This window comes from Nesoenas mayeri (genome assembly GCF_963082525.1).
Source record: "Nesoenas mayeri genome assembly, chromosome: 5".
Classification (NCBI taxonomy): domain Eukaryota; kingdom Metazoa; phylum Chordata; class Aves; order Columbiformes; family Columbidae; genus Nesoenas; species Nesoenas mayeri.
In genome coordinates, this window is record NC_137548.1 from 23,226,630 (window position 1) to 23,244,966 (window position 18,337).

At 40.7% G+C, this 18,337-nt stretch overlaps 1 protein-coding gene across 4 annotated transcripts in view; it reads right to left on the minus strand.

Annotated features, from left to right (window-relative positions):
* The window catches only part of NRXN3 (neurexin 3), a gene marked incomplete at both ends in the record, with an annotated part of 967,932 nt that overhangs the window by 546,129 nt on the left and 403,466 nt on the right, over nt 1–18,337 (minus strand). For all 4 annotated transcript variants that reach the window (XM_080345007.1, XM_080345009.1, XM_080345010.1 and 1 more), the window contains 3 exons: nt 15,136–15,309; nt 15,747–15,937; nt 17,342–17,723. In XM_080345007.1, coding sequence (XP_080201133.1) covers nt 15,136–15,309; nt 15,747–15,937; nt 17,342–17,723 — 747 coding nt within the window. The remainder of the gene's footprint in view (nt 1–15,135; nt 15,310–15,746; nt 15,938–17,341; nt 17,724–18,337) is intronic.

Sequence of the window (18,337 nt, forward strand, 5' to 3'; positions counted from 1 at the left end):
GGCTGAGCAGTCCTCCCAGCAAACATCAGGGTAGACAAAATTCCCCACAACAACCAGGGCCTGTAATTGCGAGGCTGCTTGGTCTCTCTGTAGAAGGCCTCATCAACTTCCTCACTCAGATCTGGTGGCCTGTAACAGACACCCACAACAGTACCACCCCTGCCAGCCTGCCCCTGAATTCTCACCCACAGACCCTCAACTCAGTCCTCATCCACCCCTGGACAGTACTCAATACATTGTAGTTGCTCTCTCAAGTAAAGAGCAACTCCACCACCACGCCTGGCTGGCCCATCTTTCCTCAGAAGGACATAGCCATCTGTGACCACATTCCAGTCATGTGAGCTGTTCCACCATATCTCTGTAACTGCCACCAGATCATAATCTCCTGACCAAATACAGGTTTCTAACTCCTCCTGCTTATTCCCCATGCTGCATGCATGGGCGTGCAGGCATTTCAGAGAGTGAGCTGAGCACACTGATTTCACCCTAGGGGGTGGGAGACCTCCCGGTCTTCATCAACAATAGAGTGCTGCCCCACTGGTGCAAGCCCAGCTACAACTCCATACCCCTTCAAATATAGTTTAGAGCTCTCCAAGTGAGCCCTGCTAATTCCTGTCCCAGCATCCTTTTGCCCCTGTGATATAAACCTTTCCTGTGTATCACTGTCTGGACTGGAGAATTATAAAACCAGCCATTATCAAAGAACCCAACGTCCTGCCTGTAGCACCAGTCTCGTAGCCAAGCATTTATGGACTGGATTCTTCTATTCCATCCCAGATCATCACCCAAAAATGGAAGGAGGGAAGAAAATAAATCACTTGTACCCCAGACTCTTTCACCAACTGTCCCAAAGCCCTGAAGTCTTTCTTCATTGCCCTCAGAGTACAGGACGCAGCTTCCTCCCCACCTGTCTGGAAGATCAGCAGCGGGTAGCAGTCTGTCGAGTGCACCAGGCTGGGGAGTCCCCTGGTGATATCCCTGATCCGGGCTCCAGGTAGGCTCCACACTTACCTATGATGAGGATCAACTCCGCATATTGGGCCCTCTGTTCCTCTCAGAAGAGAATCACCTACTACAACTACCCTTCTTTCTTTCTTTCTTATCAGAGGCAGTCTTGAGGTGTGGTGTCAACTGCCTCTTCCTTTGTGACCTCATAGACAGGCCTTGCACCACATCCTCACCTACCTCTCCTTCAAGATCCAGGGCCTCAAACCTATTACAGAGGGGCACCTGGAGAAGCAAAGCAGGTAGGGAGGGGGGTCACCTGTGACACTGAACTAGGACTTGCTTCCAACCTTCCTCATCTTTTTGGTCTCCTGCCTCCACCCAACAGCAACAGGGCAAGGGCTGTCTCAGGTATCCCCCTTCTGCCCGACAGAGTGGGGGGTCCATCACCTTTCAGTGGGGGTATCTCCCTGGGGTCTTTCTGGCCGGAACACCAAGGAGTAAATCCACCAGTCAACCTCCTTGTCACACTCCCTGATGGTCCTCGGTCTCTCGACCTCCTCCTTAAGTTCCACCACCATGCTGAGCAGATCTTCCACCTGCTCACACCTCACACAGGTGGAATGCTGCCTCCCTCCCTCAGCAGCAGCAGCTTCCTTCTGGCACTCCCTGCAGCCAGACACCTGAACAGCCACAGATCAGGGCAGGTCCTCCATCTGGGTCAACACAGTATTTTTGGGGCAAGCTCTCTCTCTGGAGGAGACCATGGTCAGCTGCAGTCTGGGAGACTGCCAGTAGGTGAGATGGTCTACGGAGCAAGGAGGGACAGCCTCTGCATCCTGCTACACGAGCTACCGCACCCGCTGCTGCAGCACAGTGTGGGTGGTACTCACAGCCTCACACGCTGGTCTCACCTCCCAGCACCTGGAGTGCTGCCCTTCCTGAGGCTTTTTCAAGGCTGGGGCGGGGGTGTGATCACCGTTACCCTGGCAATGCCCACACCACATCAGCCACTCTCACAAGAGCTGCCGGGTCCTGAAACGCTCCTGTACCTCAGGATGTGCTGCCGCAGCTCTGGCTGTGCTGGCTCTGATCATCCGACCTCAGGGACTGAGTGCTAGTTTCAGGTTTCGACCAGTTTTAAATCTCCCACTGTTACTGTGGCAACACCCACACCCCATCAGAAAATCAAAACCCCAAAACCTCTAGGTAGAAGTGGAAGTGTGGATAATAAAAGCAAACAACAAAACCCCTGTAAGAAAATTCACCTATTGAAATGAGGTGGTGGCAGCAGCCACAGCAAGAAGCCAGTGTGTTACCATACTGAAACAAAGTTGAGCAGCAATTTTCCACACTTTTCTCCTGCCCTCCACCTTTTCTACCCATCCACCTGACTCTCATTTGCAGCTATTTGAATGCCAGTGGTCTCACTCGCACTGCGTGAAGCCAACAGATCACTTCTAGGACTACAACAGTGCTGACAGACGTTACCGCTTCTTCAAGTGTACACACTTCCCTCCTGCCTTTACACTTATAAAATAAATAGATGTAGCTATATGGATACACATGCATCAGGTTAGGGTCTAACACTTGCTTCAGACTTACTTTGGCCCAGTAAAAGAAGGGATGACATTTAAGAGTCTGAAACAGAGTATTAGTTGTCATTTTATCTGAAATAGCTGAGCTGAGGATAAGGAATAAGGAACTGATACTTCTCCTGTACCTTACTATCCCATTATCTAACCTCTAACCCTAAATAAGAATGTCATTACTCCTAGAGGTATAAACAGAAACTTACATATGCTTAAAAAAATAAAAACAGAAAGCAATTGTGACCCTATGCAAACCTGCTACAGCATCAAGTGTAAACATCATTATATAGAAGCAAAGCAGAAAAGCATTTTCAATGCCAATAGTTCTCCTCTTTTCCTGCACTCTTCTGAGAATAATGGATCATTGGACTTGACAGCAGGTGTCATCCAACATGCATATCTCTTGTCTAGGTGCCACAAAAGAAATGACCGGTACTCTACCCAAGAAATAAGACTACATGAGGCCTAGAACTTGTGCTTTGAGGGGCTCATTGAGAGAGTTCAGACAGCCAAAGGATCTAAATTCATGACCCATACTGTGGTTTCAGAATTGTATTTTACAGAAACCAACTCTGAAGATGAACACAGAACTTCCCAAGTATCCAGAGGAGGAGGCGGAGGAAGGGTGGGTGGGGCAAGGGTGGGACCCAAAACCAAACAAACAAACAGTGAGGAATTTTGAAAGCCTGACAACACCACAAGGAAGCTCAAAGTCTGGTCTGCCTTCTTTAGAGTTAGTTGTGACAGCACAGCATAGATTCTGGGTATTATGCTTTGCTTTACTCCTTAGTACTATGGGCCATGTAAATGGTAAAAGGATCTTTGTCTCTGAGAGTTCATCTACTCCTGCTGCTTACAATCCTAGCCTGATGTCATAATCCACCATCTGTGACAAAAGAATTTTGTTCAGAGCAACTAACAAGGATGTCACAGAGGATTAGGATTTTGGATTAAGGAGCAAAGCGACAGAAGCACAGGAAGGCTTATAAAACATGAAGATTGTGTTACCACGCACATGCCCTTCAGTGCTAACAAACAAGGAAAGAGAAGATGACAGACAATTTATACTATACAGTAGAATTGGTTCTAAAATACCAATGCAATCAGAGTCCAGGTCTATTTTTAATCTTATTCCTTTGGCAACACTTACAGTAGGAAGTATTTAAAAGCAAAGTTTCAGAACTAGCCTTCACTTAATAATCTGAGATACAACTGATAAATCACACTATACTTTTAACTAATAAAATATCCACACTGACTTAAATTTTCTCCTTAAATTGCCAACACTCTAACAAGACTTGCTAATTCTGTTGAATGCATTTTTGTTCAAAAACATTAGTTTTGTTGTCTGCAGCTTGGCTCGGTGCATTGTCTTCCTCATGACACATGCACAGTGGAATGGGGATTGAGTGGGCAGTAGATATAGAATAAAAATTGAGATGTCCTCAGTGTAGATGAGCATCCCCCACTAGCAGAAATGTGACTTGCTCTGTCTTCTGTTCAGACTAAGCCTATCAACAAAGCCAGCTGCTAAGGAACATGAGATGGCAAAGCAGAATTCTTCAACAATGTCCATTTGATCTCTATTTCTGCATCACTCAGTTTTACTAGAACAGCTCAGTATATGAGGACTTGCAGGATCTCAGATGTTGTTGTGTCTCCCTCATTGGGAAGGAGTCCAGTATTACACTTTTCTTCCAAGTTTCCCAGCTAGAAGTATGGTTTGTTTGTTAGTTTTACCACTAAGTATTTGAAGAAAATGACCTTAGAAGAGTATAGTAGCCAGATCTCTTATCCATATTCTGCTTGAAAAGATTACTTTGTCTTACTAACTCTTTCCTGCAGTTTCAACTGTGTGGCAGGTTTCTCTTTGCCCTGAAATGAAAAAAATTTAATTCTATTGCTGCACATTGCTGAAACTGCCATGTTTCATCCCACAGGTGGGCACATTTCACTGGCAAGAGAAGACATTCCTGCTGTGTCATTTGAAAGCTCTTTGCAGAGAAAAGAACTTGAGGAATAAAAGACAGTATTGTGTTCATCATTCTTCCGAGTTACACGAGGAATCAGTTTCTTTGTGCAAGAGCAGCAGGATTATAACACAACTGCTTCGTGCTTTGATCATAACTAGCAATAAGCATCAAGCTACACACACCGTTTTTGCTCTTGCATACAACACCTTCCTTCATACATTGAAAATTAATTCCTGTTGAAAGGAATCTACCATTCGTATTAAATGAAGTGCTCATACACATGCTGGTGAGGAAAAAAAAATAATCCCAACAATACAACAAAAAGTCAACTGCATAAAAGGGAGTATGCCTGGGCCTGAGATGTTACAAGGGACAGGGAGATGCAAATGAAGTAGAGGAAGTAAACAGAAGTATTCAGACATTCAGATACAGAAAATAAAAGCAGAAAGGAAAAACTGAAAGGCCTGTATGTGAACAAGAAAAGTACAGTTACAGTAACTGGAAAAACACCCTTCACAACTGCAAATCACAGCAGTACAACAGTACAAGGCTTCATGGCCCATTCTGAAATAACCAAACCTATTTAGCAAAGGTTGTTTTCCTGAAAAGCCACTAATCCACATTATGTACTCCAGACAAAAGTTTCCCCTTAGGCTTCAGTGTGATCAAATGTCTCCACCTGAAGTAAAACTATTCCTATAGGGATAAGACCTCTGTAACAATATGAGTTTGAGCTGGTATGTTCTTCACAGCTGTGACAAACTTTTAGCTTCTGAGGACTCTGGAGAAATCAAAATAAAACTGTTTGTTCCTAGATCTCTTCATGCTGCATTCACTTCAACAGACATCAGATAATTGAGTAGGAATGCCTGGGCATGTATTCTGATGGACACACAAGTGACTGGAGAGACCAACAGCAAATGCAGCCAGAGAGACACAATATTTGCTGATGTCTAATGTAAGTCCCAGACTCTCTGCCACAGTTTAAATGGATAGCATAGAACACCTCAATCCTAAAGCTATTTACATCTCAGCATACTTCCAGGATTCTTTTTCCCCTTACATCAGTCCCAGCCCACGTATCCTTCATATTCTTTCAAATCTCATCCTTTACCACTTTCATTTACATAAACTTCAGAAATTCCCTATAAGCAGCACCTAATACTCTCTAAATCCCTAACCTCTGTAAGACAGAGTACTTCAACTTTTTACAGCTGGGAGTAGGACAGAGATGACAACAAAATATGGTCACAGTCAGATGTTACACATGTATAGAGAACAATACATTGATCTAACTTCTGCCTAATTCTATGCTGTCAAATCTTTCAGATTCAATATTTCATATACATTAAATGGCTAAAATTACCTCAGGCAGTCAGTATCTTTATCTGTCAGGTAACAGGGTGCTTCCTAATATGCTTCTGTATATTAACAACTGCTACAGTGATAAACTGTTTATCCATTAAAATTTCTTTGGTTCCTCCAAAAATATTTTTATCCTTTTCTACTGAGCCATAGAATGCCAAACCCTACCTAAAAACACCAATGATATTCTGAAGCAGAGGTAATTGCTACATATCTACGCCTGGAATATGGAACAGAAATATTTTAATTTGAAAAACGCATCTATTGCATTATGTCAGGTCAACAATGTCACCAGGTCATCACAGTAAAGACAGTGAATAGAAAAGGAATTCATGGAGCACATGACTGAAGACATGTTGGGAAGACTTGTCTCTATTTCAGAGAGCCAGACAGGAACATGTTTTCTTCCACAACAAAAGCTTAGACATAAAATTTTGAGATGATTAAGCCAATACCATAACAGATACCATCTGTGGTTTCAAAAAAGTTAAACAGAGACACATTGCTCAATGCCTCCAACTTCCCCTTATACCCAAGACCATTCTCTCCTTTTCCATTAAAAAGGAGGATCATTTTCCTAAACTTCCACAACATTCAGGAGCAAATTAATTTGTACTCAATATTGCAGTCTCTCCAGATAAATTGGGTAGTATACTTTCACTATCATGTTTGAAAGGATAGACTTTGAACACCGTGGAAAACATATCTCCAGTTATGCTAGTATCAAAGTCCTATTAATTTCTAATAAGCAGGTTTCCTCACTCATGTCCCAGGGAAACAGGCTGTACGTAACTGTACCATTAATCCCTTCTTCATTATATATCTCCTAAGAATTAGCCTTCATTAAACTGGTTTTCCACTCTTTACCCCATCATGTCTCTGTAACTCAAGTGTCATGTTCTCAGTTACTGCCTGGCCTCTCCTCTTTGAGCCATCTTCCTTGACTTCTCCCATTTTTTCCCCCCTTTTCTACTGAAGCTACTCTCAGTCTCTTCAATGGCTTTCATTTGAGTAGCTTCAGTATTTTAACACCATCCACATAGTTCTCAGCCCTTTGGCAATCTTGAGCATCGTTACTTGATCCTTTTTATCTTAGCAGGCAATAGTAATAAAAGATGCCAGTAAGAATTTCATGTGAGGATCAACATCATGAAAGAGACCTATCTGCTTTGTAAAAAATAAATAAATAAATAAATAAATAAATAAATAAATAAGAGACTATTCAGTAAGAGGTTCTAGAGGTTCTAAAAAAAGGGCTATTAGATATACTCAAATCTATAGGTACAAAAGGATCAGGCATGACCACTCATATGTTTGATCAGTTATGGTTTGTAAAATGGCATCTAGCTACTAAGACAATTTGCTAGGGTTTTTTTGTTTAGTTTGTTTTTAACTGAAATTCCAGAAAGTTGTTTCTGTGTATTTTTGTTTGTGGCTTGTTTGTTTGTTTTGTGGGGTGTTTTTGTTTCGGGTTTTTTGTTTGTTTTGTTTTTCCAAGTCTAAGTTAAGCAACCAGCTTTTACCTCCTGGTCTCATTCCTTAAGGTCAGTACTGAAGAATCCCAGTCAGCTTTTTGTTTTGTAAAGCTCTGAGGACCTTCTGTGTCTCTATACACAGCAGTTATTTGCCTGAACAATAATTGGGCATTTCAGGAAATCAACTTGTGCTCTTATGGATATTCAGAGATTGATACAGTCAAACCCCCCCACAGTCAACAGAAAGACCTCCATTGTCTGCCATGTCTGTCTTCAACCCAGATATCCTCTCCAGAAGGCCTGGAGTTCTGTTCCTGTCTCAGAGGTGTGACTGCATCCAGTAAAACGTATCAAATGTTACATAAAAGCATCTTTCAGTTCAAACCAGTAATGGGGAAAAAGAACCTTCTCTACCTTGCAGGTCAGCTTTGGTCAACTCAACTTTGTTAGCAAAAAATAAAATAAAATAAACACACAAAAAAAGCAAAAACAATAAACAACAGGTTAGTAAAAAGGCAGATAAATCAGGGTCACATAACTTCAAATAAATAAAAGCAACTGGTACAACCATCACAGCCAATGTGCATAATTAATACATGCAGAAATGACAATGTAATCAACAAGTACACAGAGGGACATGGCTACCTTAACCCAATAAAGCAACAGATAACAAAACCACAAACAAGACAGCAAATGCATTTCATTCACACACACAGGGTCACAGAATTTGCAGATAGTGGAAAGAGAAAGAAATAAGTTATCATTCTTAACACTCATCTGTCAGCATTTACCAGCAATTTAGGAGAGATTTTAATCTCATTTGAGAAATACTTAGAATTCATTTAGGTAAAAGGAAAAAAAAAAAAAATCTATTTGGCTTTCAGTACACGAATTAAGAATATTTTTATTTTGTTACTACATCCAGGCTCTGGATCAAAACTTAAATCTTCTGTCCCTTAAAAATGCACATATTTCCTTGGCTTTTTTGGTCAAAGTGGATATATTGCCAGAAAACCACAGGGAACTGACAACTCTAGAAGATTACATCTGTTTATCCCAAGAACTATACCTGACACTGGATGTAAAGTGACAGTAAAACCTTGCACCCTCACAAGTTGTTGCCTGCTCATGGATTTCAACACATCCTTAAGAAAACTTGCATCAACAGGCAAAGTGACAGCTCAGGCTTTAGACCCACATAATCTCTGTCAACCTCATCAGAGCAATCAACAAAACAACAGTAGTACAAGCTCACACATTCACCTAGGTATGAATGATCTTGTTATCTGTAGTCAAGTCATAGTCCACGTGGCAAAAGAGAATCATAAATCTACAAAGTCTGACTCAAGATCCAACTACACTTTCTGAAAATTGAAGAGCACAGAAAAGCAAGCCAAAATAATCCCACTGGTGCTCTTGCATTTAGATACAGGATATTTTTTTTTTTTTTTTGAGTCCATTTCACAAGGAAGCCACACAGATTTTTTTTTTTTTTTTTTTTAAATGTGTTATATCTTGATTCTAAGTTTTCTCTTTCAGCATGGAAAAAGCAAAGGACAAGATGGGACTACAGGCAGCAGCTCCTGAATCCCTTGTCACTGAAGTTTACATATTTCTATTATATAGTACAATGGGAACAACAAAACACCAAATCACTGACCACATTTCTCAAAAGACAGTTATTTAAGAAGTGCATACTCACCTTTATAACCTTCCATTCTTAAAATTTCTAATATCACAGCTGATACTGAAGAGAAATTGGAAGTTCTCCCTTTCTCCCATTGTCTCCTTTTACATTAATACCCAATAAATTAGACTTGGCATCTACAGATGACATTTCCTGTGCTTCCTATGAAGTTTAACATTTTGAATCTTTGCTATTGTTTTACAGCCCAAGAATAGCTCAAGGTGGCAATTTCCTTCCCTTTTGAGCTAGTCGGAGTTTTCTTTCCACTCCTACTACATTGAGCCCCAAAAGCCCCAGAGTTCTTTAAACAAAATGCAAAATAAAGCGGGGGATGGAAAGAGAAGAAGGATGCATTTCTTCATGCATCTTCTTCGACACACATTCTAACAAAGTAATTTCTGTGTAACAAACAAGCACTTTCTATAGCTTCCCAGCTCCTTATCTTTGTAGCTGAGCTGGAGCATAACTTATACTTATTCCATAATTCCAGCAGCACTGTGACAATGGAAAACAAAAGCATAAAGAACAGGAGAACAGTCAAACCATCATAAAGTAAATTAATGTGCCTCTACTCAACAGACAACCTTTGATTCCACAGAGAAAGTGAAGTATCACCAGATTTAAACTTTCACTACTGAGCAGATGAAGAGTGAAATCCTTCCTGACATTATCCTGCTGTGAGATTTAAAGCATGAGATTAGATTTTCTTCTTTCTACATACTGCTTAGTATGCAAAATGCATTTCTGATTATCCAGCCTGTATGTGTCATTCATGCTTTTCATGCAACAGTGAATTCAAAAGGTTAACTATACTATTTCACGGAAAGTAGAACAAGATTATGATTTTACTGCAGGATCTGGAAGAAGATTAAATTAGGACAAAAAAAAGTCCCAAAACATCTGGAACAGTGTCAGTAAGTTTAATAGTAATCGCTCTCCCTCGTGAGCAGGTGTTATCAGTGGAACAGGTGAGGAAAGATGAAGAGGAAAGGAAGAATACAGGTCTCTAAAGCACATAGAAACTGCCTCGTAGAAGAAATATAACATTCTTTAACCACTGCTGTTGGGCTGGTTTGGCTGGGGGCAGGATGGGGTGAACGGATTTAGAATGTGAAGCTGAATTTCAGATAGCTCTATTGCCCATGGTAAGCAACATGAAGATGTCCAAATAAAGGAAAGAAAAACACAGGAGAATACAAGGCAAATCAATAAAGAGGTGGAAAAACACCCCAAAGGCGGGAAGTACTCATTAATATTTAGGGCAATGTCTTTAAACTTCACAAAGATTGGACACGTGCTTTATTTCTTCCAGGACCAGTGAGGAAAAAGCAGCAAGTTGTTCAGTCTTGGCTTTTGTAAATGGAATAAACTGATCCATTCATCTAGCAGTAAGACCAAGAACGAAGTAATCAGCAAAAAGAATTGATTTTAGAAGTCTAGAATCAAGGAGGAGCAGATCTGAAGTTTAAATAGGTTTACTTCCAAGGAGGGAAAGAAGGTCAGCTGGAACAACATTTTCCATCCTCCAACTCTTGCACACACACCACAGTGCAAACATCTTTTCTCTCAAGCTGTGTATGTCCAACATAGACATGGAAATAGCCCATATTACTCAATTTCAGGAGCTGTATAAAAACTTCAACCACAGCCCACAAGCTGTTGAGTTGGAGGCCGCAGAGAACTAGGTCGCAATAGACAGCTTATTTTCCTCAGTTTCTAATACTTTGCTCATCTCTAGGGGCTTCCACACACTACTTCAAGGTACTCTGCAAGACATAGCTGAATGTCTACTCTCATCACAAATAGGTAAATACCATGAATACCTGTTTTATGGGTGGGGATAGCAAGGCCAAAAGCAGGCGGCAGGCATGCTTGGAAGCTTCCAGCAGAAGTGGGCTCCTATCATGGAGTCCTTTCTAAGAACTGACTTTGTGTCTTCAGGGTGTTTGGTACCCTTACCCAACACCGACCATTTAAGTCTCAACAACTTCCCTACTTTTTGTAGCTTTTCTCTCAGGCCCTCTCACCAATCCCTTTTTTTGGGTGGCTGTAGAGGGAACGGTTCCCTTGTATATCTAAAAAATGGTGATGAAAGCTACAGTTGGCACAGCAGCTAAAGATACTCTGCAGAAAACAAACAAATATATTGGTATAATGTCATTACCCTGAAACTTCATTCTTCTCACAGTTGTGTGTAGCACATCAACCCAGAACAGATTTTACACACCAGGCAGCAAGAAGGTCTCTGGCTTTGCTAAATACCTTCCAGGGAAACACAAACTGCTACTACAGATCTGATCAGACCTTCAAGATTAATTAAGAGCTACCTGTTGTTCCCAAAAAAATCAGAAATGTAGCAATTGCAAAAGAGCAATAAAAACAAATCAGATTACCACACACAAAAAAGAAGTGGTGTGTGGTGTGAAGCTTTAACTCCACGGGCTCATTTGACATTTCAGACACTCTTAAGTTCTCTTCTTTCAGATAATCACCCACAAAATCCTTTGTCAAAAACAACAGTCCTATAGGAGACATTAAAACACAGAAAAGGTCAGTATGGCAGCTATCATCTTGTCCAGCACATTAGTGATTGAACAGCAGACTGAAACCTTAAGTTTGTACAGCACACAAGGAAGATGCATAATGTAAAAGGAAGCTGACGCTTCAGTTAACAAATGAGATAAAGAGGCTACTTAGCTGTGCTATCCTAAACAAATCCCACCACAGATAATTTAAAGAAATTATAGGAATAAAACTGATAGGAAGAGATAAAGTAATTCTTGCCTTAGGTATTGGGTTTGGGTTTTTTTTTAGCACTACTATACACTATTAAACACCAGCCACTTTCAGTCTCAAGGATGCCTGTATTTCAGTTAATGACTCCTACATATAGCCTAAAAATGCTTTGGGATTCTCAAGGTCCTAAAGAAAAAGTTCTCATATAAATATAATTTATATTGAAAGTGCTTCCTGCTCAAACAGGAGCACTGCCTTACCCATCACTGGAACACAGCTAATACTATAATGTCGTAGATTTGTGCTTTGGTGCACAGCAAGGCCTAACTATGCTTGAACACATAAGAGGAACAATGTGGTCAAGGAAGTCCAATGGCTTGCTTAAACCAAATAAAAGGAGGTGGTGGTAGAATCAATACACTAAAGAACATTGTTTTCCTATTAAAGTAGGGTACTGAAATAAAGGAATAAAGATAGCAAATGCCACCAAGATGGAATGGTGCCACCCACTTGTAGTGGTATTGATCTGTCTCAGGTGGGGCAGTGCTGCCTGCTGACCTACATCTCACATTCTACTACTCTTCAGGCTTTCTTCCTCCCACATCCTTTGGTTGTCCTGAGATCAAACTGATAAGTTTCAGAGAAAACAGCCGACCCTTTGTAATCTGTTCTGCTTCTGAAAGCAAAGCCACTCAAGAGACAAGCATTAGCAGAAGTCTCTCTCACATCATATTTGGAAGGCAAGATTCATATGTGGGGATGGAATGACATTTTGTTAAGCATGCATGTTCTCATCATTTACATGATCCCACTGCCCTTCATCCTGAAATAAGGACATCCTGCAAATCAAGACATAGCACAACTATTCACCCCAAAAGCCTGCAACTGTTTATTACAAACACATTTAAACATCATGAGACAACATGAACTGCTTGGGACTTCAGCCCTTAAACACATTGTTAATGCTGCACCTAAGATCACTTCAGATGGAAACAAAATAGGGAGATTTAAACAAGGATCCAACATGCTTAGAGTTTTCTTTTTTTAGAGTAAGGGAAGACAAGTGTGGCTTTCAGTGGCAACTGTAAGAATGGCCACCAGTAGGCACCAGTCAAGATGTGAGATGAAGACTTGGGGATTGCTGTGATTGAAAAAGCAAATGAAACATCTTTCTGGTGAGTTAATTATCCATTTTTTTTACTAATCTAAACATGTTGGCAAATAGAATGTCTTCCTCTTCAGCATTTCCCTTGGTATTGAACAGGGACCATTCAGGAAGATGGCACAGGCACTACTTTGCTATCAAGTTCTTCCAAAGGCAGAATGAGTGTTACCATTGACCTTCCCACCCAGTTTTTTAGGTCTGTCTCCAACTTTGGATCTTGTTTGAAGGGCTTTAGAAGAGAAGGGGAACTCACATTCCTAACATATCTAAGAGAGAACAAGCCTCCACAACCAGGCAGTAGCTGTGCTGGTACCAGACCGGCACACAGAGACATTAAGTGCCACATTACATTTTTTGGGGAGTGGCACTGACATTGTGTAACCTCAGTAACAGGACACTAAATCAAAGAACTACACTGGGTACAGGAGAAGGAAACATCATCACTCTAATAATGGTGCAGAGTCTTCTGGGAAAGCATCATGACTCTGTTCCTGAGCCACACACAGAACAATAGGTTAGTCTAATGAGAGGTTCCCTGAAAGAGAAAAGCTAGGAGAGATAACATGAAGGTTATATAGCCAACAGATAAATCTAATTTTAAACAGAAAAATAAGCAGAATTCACTAATACTAGAGAAGAGCTTTCAGTGCACTGAGCACAATCAAGAGACATTTTCAAAACACCCAAAATGATTTTTTTTTTTTCCCTTGAACCTTGTAAACAACAACAAAGAAAAGCTGCACTTCTTTTGGCATTTTGGCTCTACCATAAGTGGGCAAAACCACAAGTTCTGCTACTCTATGCCCATTTCCATGAGGAACAATATGGTTAACAGACACTATTAAATACAGCAGAAAGACAGAAAAAAAGAACAGTCTACAGTTGTGCAGCACTGGACAATGCTGTGAAATCAGAGTTGACATTGAGTAAGCTCCTGTGACAGGACACATAATTCTCACAAACCAGAGTATTATTGTGGGAGAGTGGAAGGAGGGATGAGGCACTGGAGCACCCAGCCAACCAGAACACTGGGAGACAAGGAAGTGATCAGATTTAATTGGACTGCCAATTTTGTGTTTCATGAAGACTCAAAGATAACACGAGATGATACTTTCAATCCTAAGAAGGGAGAGTCTTGACAAGTGGTAAGGCTTCAGCACGATGTAACCTGCAATCTTGACATGGTAAGGAAATATGATCAAGGAGTAATTTCACTTTGTGAAGTTTTCTTTTTTTGTGGTGTTTTCTGAGATGATGTCTTGAAAGATCAGTTAGGGACATACATCATCTTAGAAAACAGGCATACCAGACAACTTCACTGATAAAATAAAACTAACTTAATCTAGTGACTGGTAGCCAACACAGCAGACTGGTATTCAGTGGGGCTAGTGATTTTCATTTAACTCAGCCAGCAAAACGTTGGCATTTTTGATGGTAAGTAACCCAAGTGCTTTGGGAATTGATGCCATATGCATGTTACTGAGTCAGTGCTGCTGAGGTCAATATTATTTTAATTGATGAGAGCATAGCAGGAACAGTAAATTATTTAAAGAAGCTTCAAGAAATCACTACTGTTTACATGCTCAAAAAAGTTACTCACACATATTTGTTTCTAAACTGGCTGGAAAAGAGAAACTAGAGGAAAGAAAGGTTTTCCAGACAGCAAAGACCATGCCCCCAGTGCTTTCACTGGAGGCCTACTTCCTCAAAAAGGAATCCCCGTTTTGGTCTGATCTTCACCCTTCATTTCCTCCTACCTTCCATTTCCCCTGCCTCTACTTGGGTCTTCAAAATGTTTACTTCTATAGATGCCAAAAAGGGGGCCTCTGAAGCACAAATTAATTGAATGCTCAGAACCCCTTTCAAAGTACTTTAAAAGTACTGTAATGTTAATAAACCATTCTGAGAAAAATACTAGTAAACAGTAGTCCATCTCAGTGCCATTCTTTCCATTACTGGATGTACCACTTCATAGGGCACAAAGTATGCAAGAAAATAGCTGCTGAGCTGCTCACAGAAGCTAGTTATCCTCAAACTGCACTCAGGAGCATTTGGAAGCCGTAAGTATAGTGAAGGATGTCACGATGAAAGCAAACTAATGAAATGGACAGTAAGGTGGATAAGTAGATGCAAAGGAGGAAGCAATGAAGTAAGAGTGGAGTGCTTGAGAGGGGAACTTCTCTGAATTCAATTATACCTTCACATCCACGCTCAATCTGCCCACTGCGGTGCAGAGCATCATTGATTAGATCAGGCAGACGCCCATTCAAGTCCACAGATGCTAGACAGCCTTGAAATCCATCACGCGAGGCCACAAGCTTCGGGAGGTTGCTATACATGCCTTGAGCTAGACCAGCAATGTAGAGATCACCTAGAGGAGAAAGGGATAAACATATAAGAAGGAGAAAGTTACATACTTTCTAGAGTGGCTTTCCCCTGTTCCCAACAGATGCTGAACAGCTGCTCAGAAAAAGATATTGTGCAAGAAGTCATTTCTGCCTCCTTCACGAAAAAAACAACACCCCACCCCGAACACACCAAACACCACCCAAAAAACACCCCCCCAAAAATGGTTGCAATTGCATCCTAACTAGGAAAAACTGTAGGATGACAATTTCTGAAAAGCAAAATATGGCAAACTATTCTGCTACATGAAGTTACCAAACAAAGAAAGAAAAAAATGAAAGCCAAAACCAGCAAATTCCAGATTTACTGTTCTGTAATGCATGGCTTCTGTAAGCTTTCTGTTGCTTACTGATTGAGCCCTGCAAAAATAAAGGGCGGAACTGTCAGTCTTGTAGAATTTACCTTTAAGATCCAGATTTTTGGCACCATTGATAACCTGAGTGACCACCTTAGTGTCCACCTTTAGGCTGTGTGTGTTACTGTTATCTCTGGTGATAACAACATTGTGCCACTGGTTGTCATTAAGAGGACGATCACTGTTGCCTTTGATAACATTAGGTCCATTTCCAAGGTCAAACACATAGTGTATATACCTGTAAACATAGCAAGAACTAGTTAAAATTGCATTAAAACTCCAGTGCTACTGACCTTTATTCTAGATGGTTGATAAATTAACTACAAAAGTCACGAAGGGAAGTATCTCTGGGTTAGAAAGTTCTAGTAAGCCAAAATATTAGCCACTGATTTGAAAACATATAGTTTTTTCCTTTCCACCAAGGAAGCATAAGGATTAGTATTTTGAGATAACAGTTGGAGTAACCAGATTCTAATCAAAGCATTCATTCTGCTTTTTCATAAAGTTCTCACAGATCCACAAAAACCCTGCCTGTCCATATGATTATTTGTAAAAATTGGTAATATTGATAAACGTACTGGAGAGCAACACTAGATATGCTTAGTTGGGGCATATATTCCCCAGATTCATTCTGAGGTTTGAATAACTCCCTTAAGAAGTCAATTGGGAAACTTACTCAAAATATTATACTAAAATTCACATGAGATACTAGGTTTATTCAAACACCTGGAAAACAATTAACAAAGCTTTTGGCAAAAAATAAACAGCCTAAAAAAGACTGAAGTTATGGGACTGTTACCCTCCGTTATTTATATAATTCAAACACCAAAATCCACCTGAGGACAGATAAGAAATATTCTACTTAGAAAGGAAAAAGAGAAAAGACAACAAAATTCAACTCTCAACAGAGCCCCAGGAGCTCATGACTCTTACTTTTTTATTACTCAGTGTCCCAGTTACAGAAATATGTGCAACATTAAAAATGAAATGGATCAAACTGTAGTTACACTGAAATAAACAGGACTGGTAAACTTTATCTGTGGCAAACATACCTACTGTGACTAGCTGAGCATAAGAGATCTAAATTTGTTCAGCTAACAAAGGATTTTTTTTTTTTTTTTTCTCTAATAAGCTACTGGTCTTGCAAAAAGAATATAGCAGCTCAAAAGCAAGCTGAGTTTGCCTTTCCTCAAGCATCACCAGCAGAAATACAAATCCAGCAGCCCACATGTTCTTTGTTTCTTTCAGCGGAGGTGGCAGAAACATAAGTCTGTTGCAGGAAAAAAAAAATAAATAAAGGGGAAGAGGGACTCAGAGCTCTCAGCACATTTCCTTCTCCTCTGTGCTGTTCTGCAAGGTTAACGGGACCAAATGTTAGCCTAACTGGATCCAGAGGACTTCAAACATTAATGTTCCACACCATAAAAGTGTCTTTCCCTCAGCCTCAGGGGGAAGTCAGTGATAAAATCAGGAGTCTTAAGCTTCAGTGTTTATGTCTAAGTGCTTTGCTTTGTAATATACCTCAGCAAACAGAGAAAACATGAGTATGAGCTGAATTTCTCTTTATGCAAGCATTTTAAGCTTATTGATAAGTAAGCTTATCTATAAATAAGCTGGCAGAATATAGCTGAAAGTCACTTACCCCTTAACTAGTTCAACTGCAATAAAGTCATTGCCGTCACCACTGTTAAAGAGGATGAACCCATCAGCTGATGTGGTCTTGAACTGAAAGAAGAGGTGCATGGATGTATAAGCCTGCAAAGTGGCCAAACTCAGGTAACTGCTCTTGGTCTTGAACGTCACAGGGTCAGCTATAATGTTGCGGAGACCAAAGCGTGCTTTCAGCTCACAATAGTCAATGTCACCATTCTTGCATAGGTCAATATAGAGCATCCCGTTGAACATGAGACTCTGGAGGTGGCCAATAAAGCTGGAGGGGATGACAGAGATATAGCGTTTCTCCGTCATGATCCCTGTCTCGATGTTGTGGAACTCTAAGCGGGTGTGATCACCAACCATTGTGCCTGAAGGACAGAAACAAGGAGGAACATGCAGAAAGCCCAGAGGTCAGTAACAGGTTATATGGAGCCTTTCACCCTTCACTTTCCAGACTAATAGCAGTACTTAGTCCTATCTGATCACAGTTCAGCAGCTTGCATAGACTCGTGGTGGAGAGTCTAGCAGTTGCCAAAACCTGTTAGAAGAGAGAAGACAGGACTAAAGGGCCACGGGCAGCCAGCTCTGTATTTTTCCCTTTGATTCACAGACTTTCTGGTCTGCAAAGACGACTAGATCTTTCCCTTAAAGATCCAGTGATCCAACAGTCCATCTGCCAAACAACTCTGGGACTTCTGAAACAACTCTGACAAGTGTGATTCCTGAAAACACTCAATAAACAAATTCATATAAAAAGAGCAGAATAAGAAGCAAGAGCACTCATCAACCTGCTAGTATTTATCCCATTGTTCTCTGCTGGTGCCTGATATTATTCCTCATTTCAGGGGCATGACAAGAGGGAAACACACAAGAACATAACAGGCAAAGTGCCCTGCATGTATTTAAGTCATCAACACACCACTTGGGCTATTTTTCAAATTTTGACGGATTTTAACCTCTCAATTAAAACATTCAGTATACC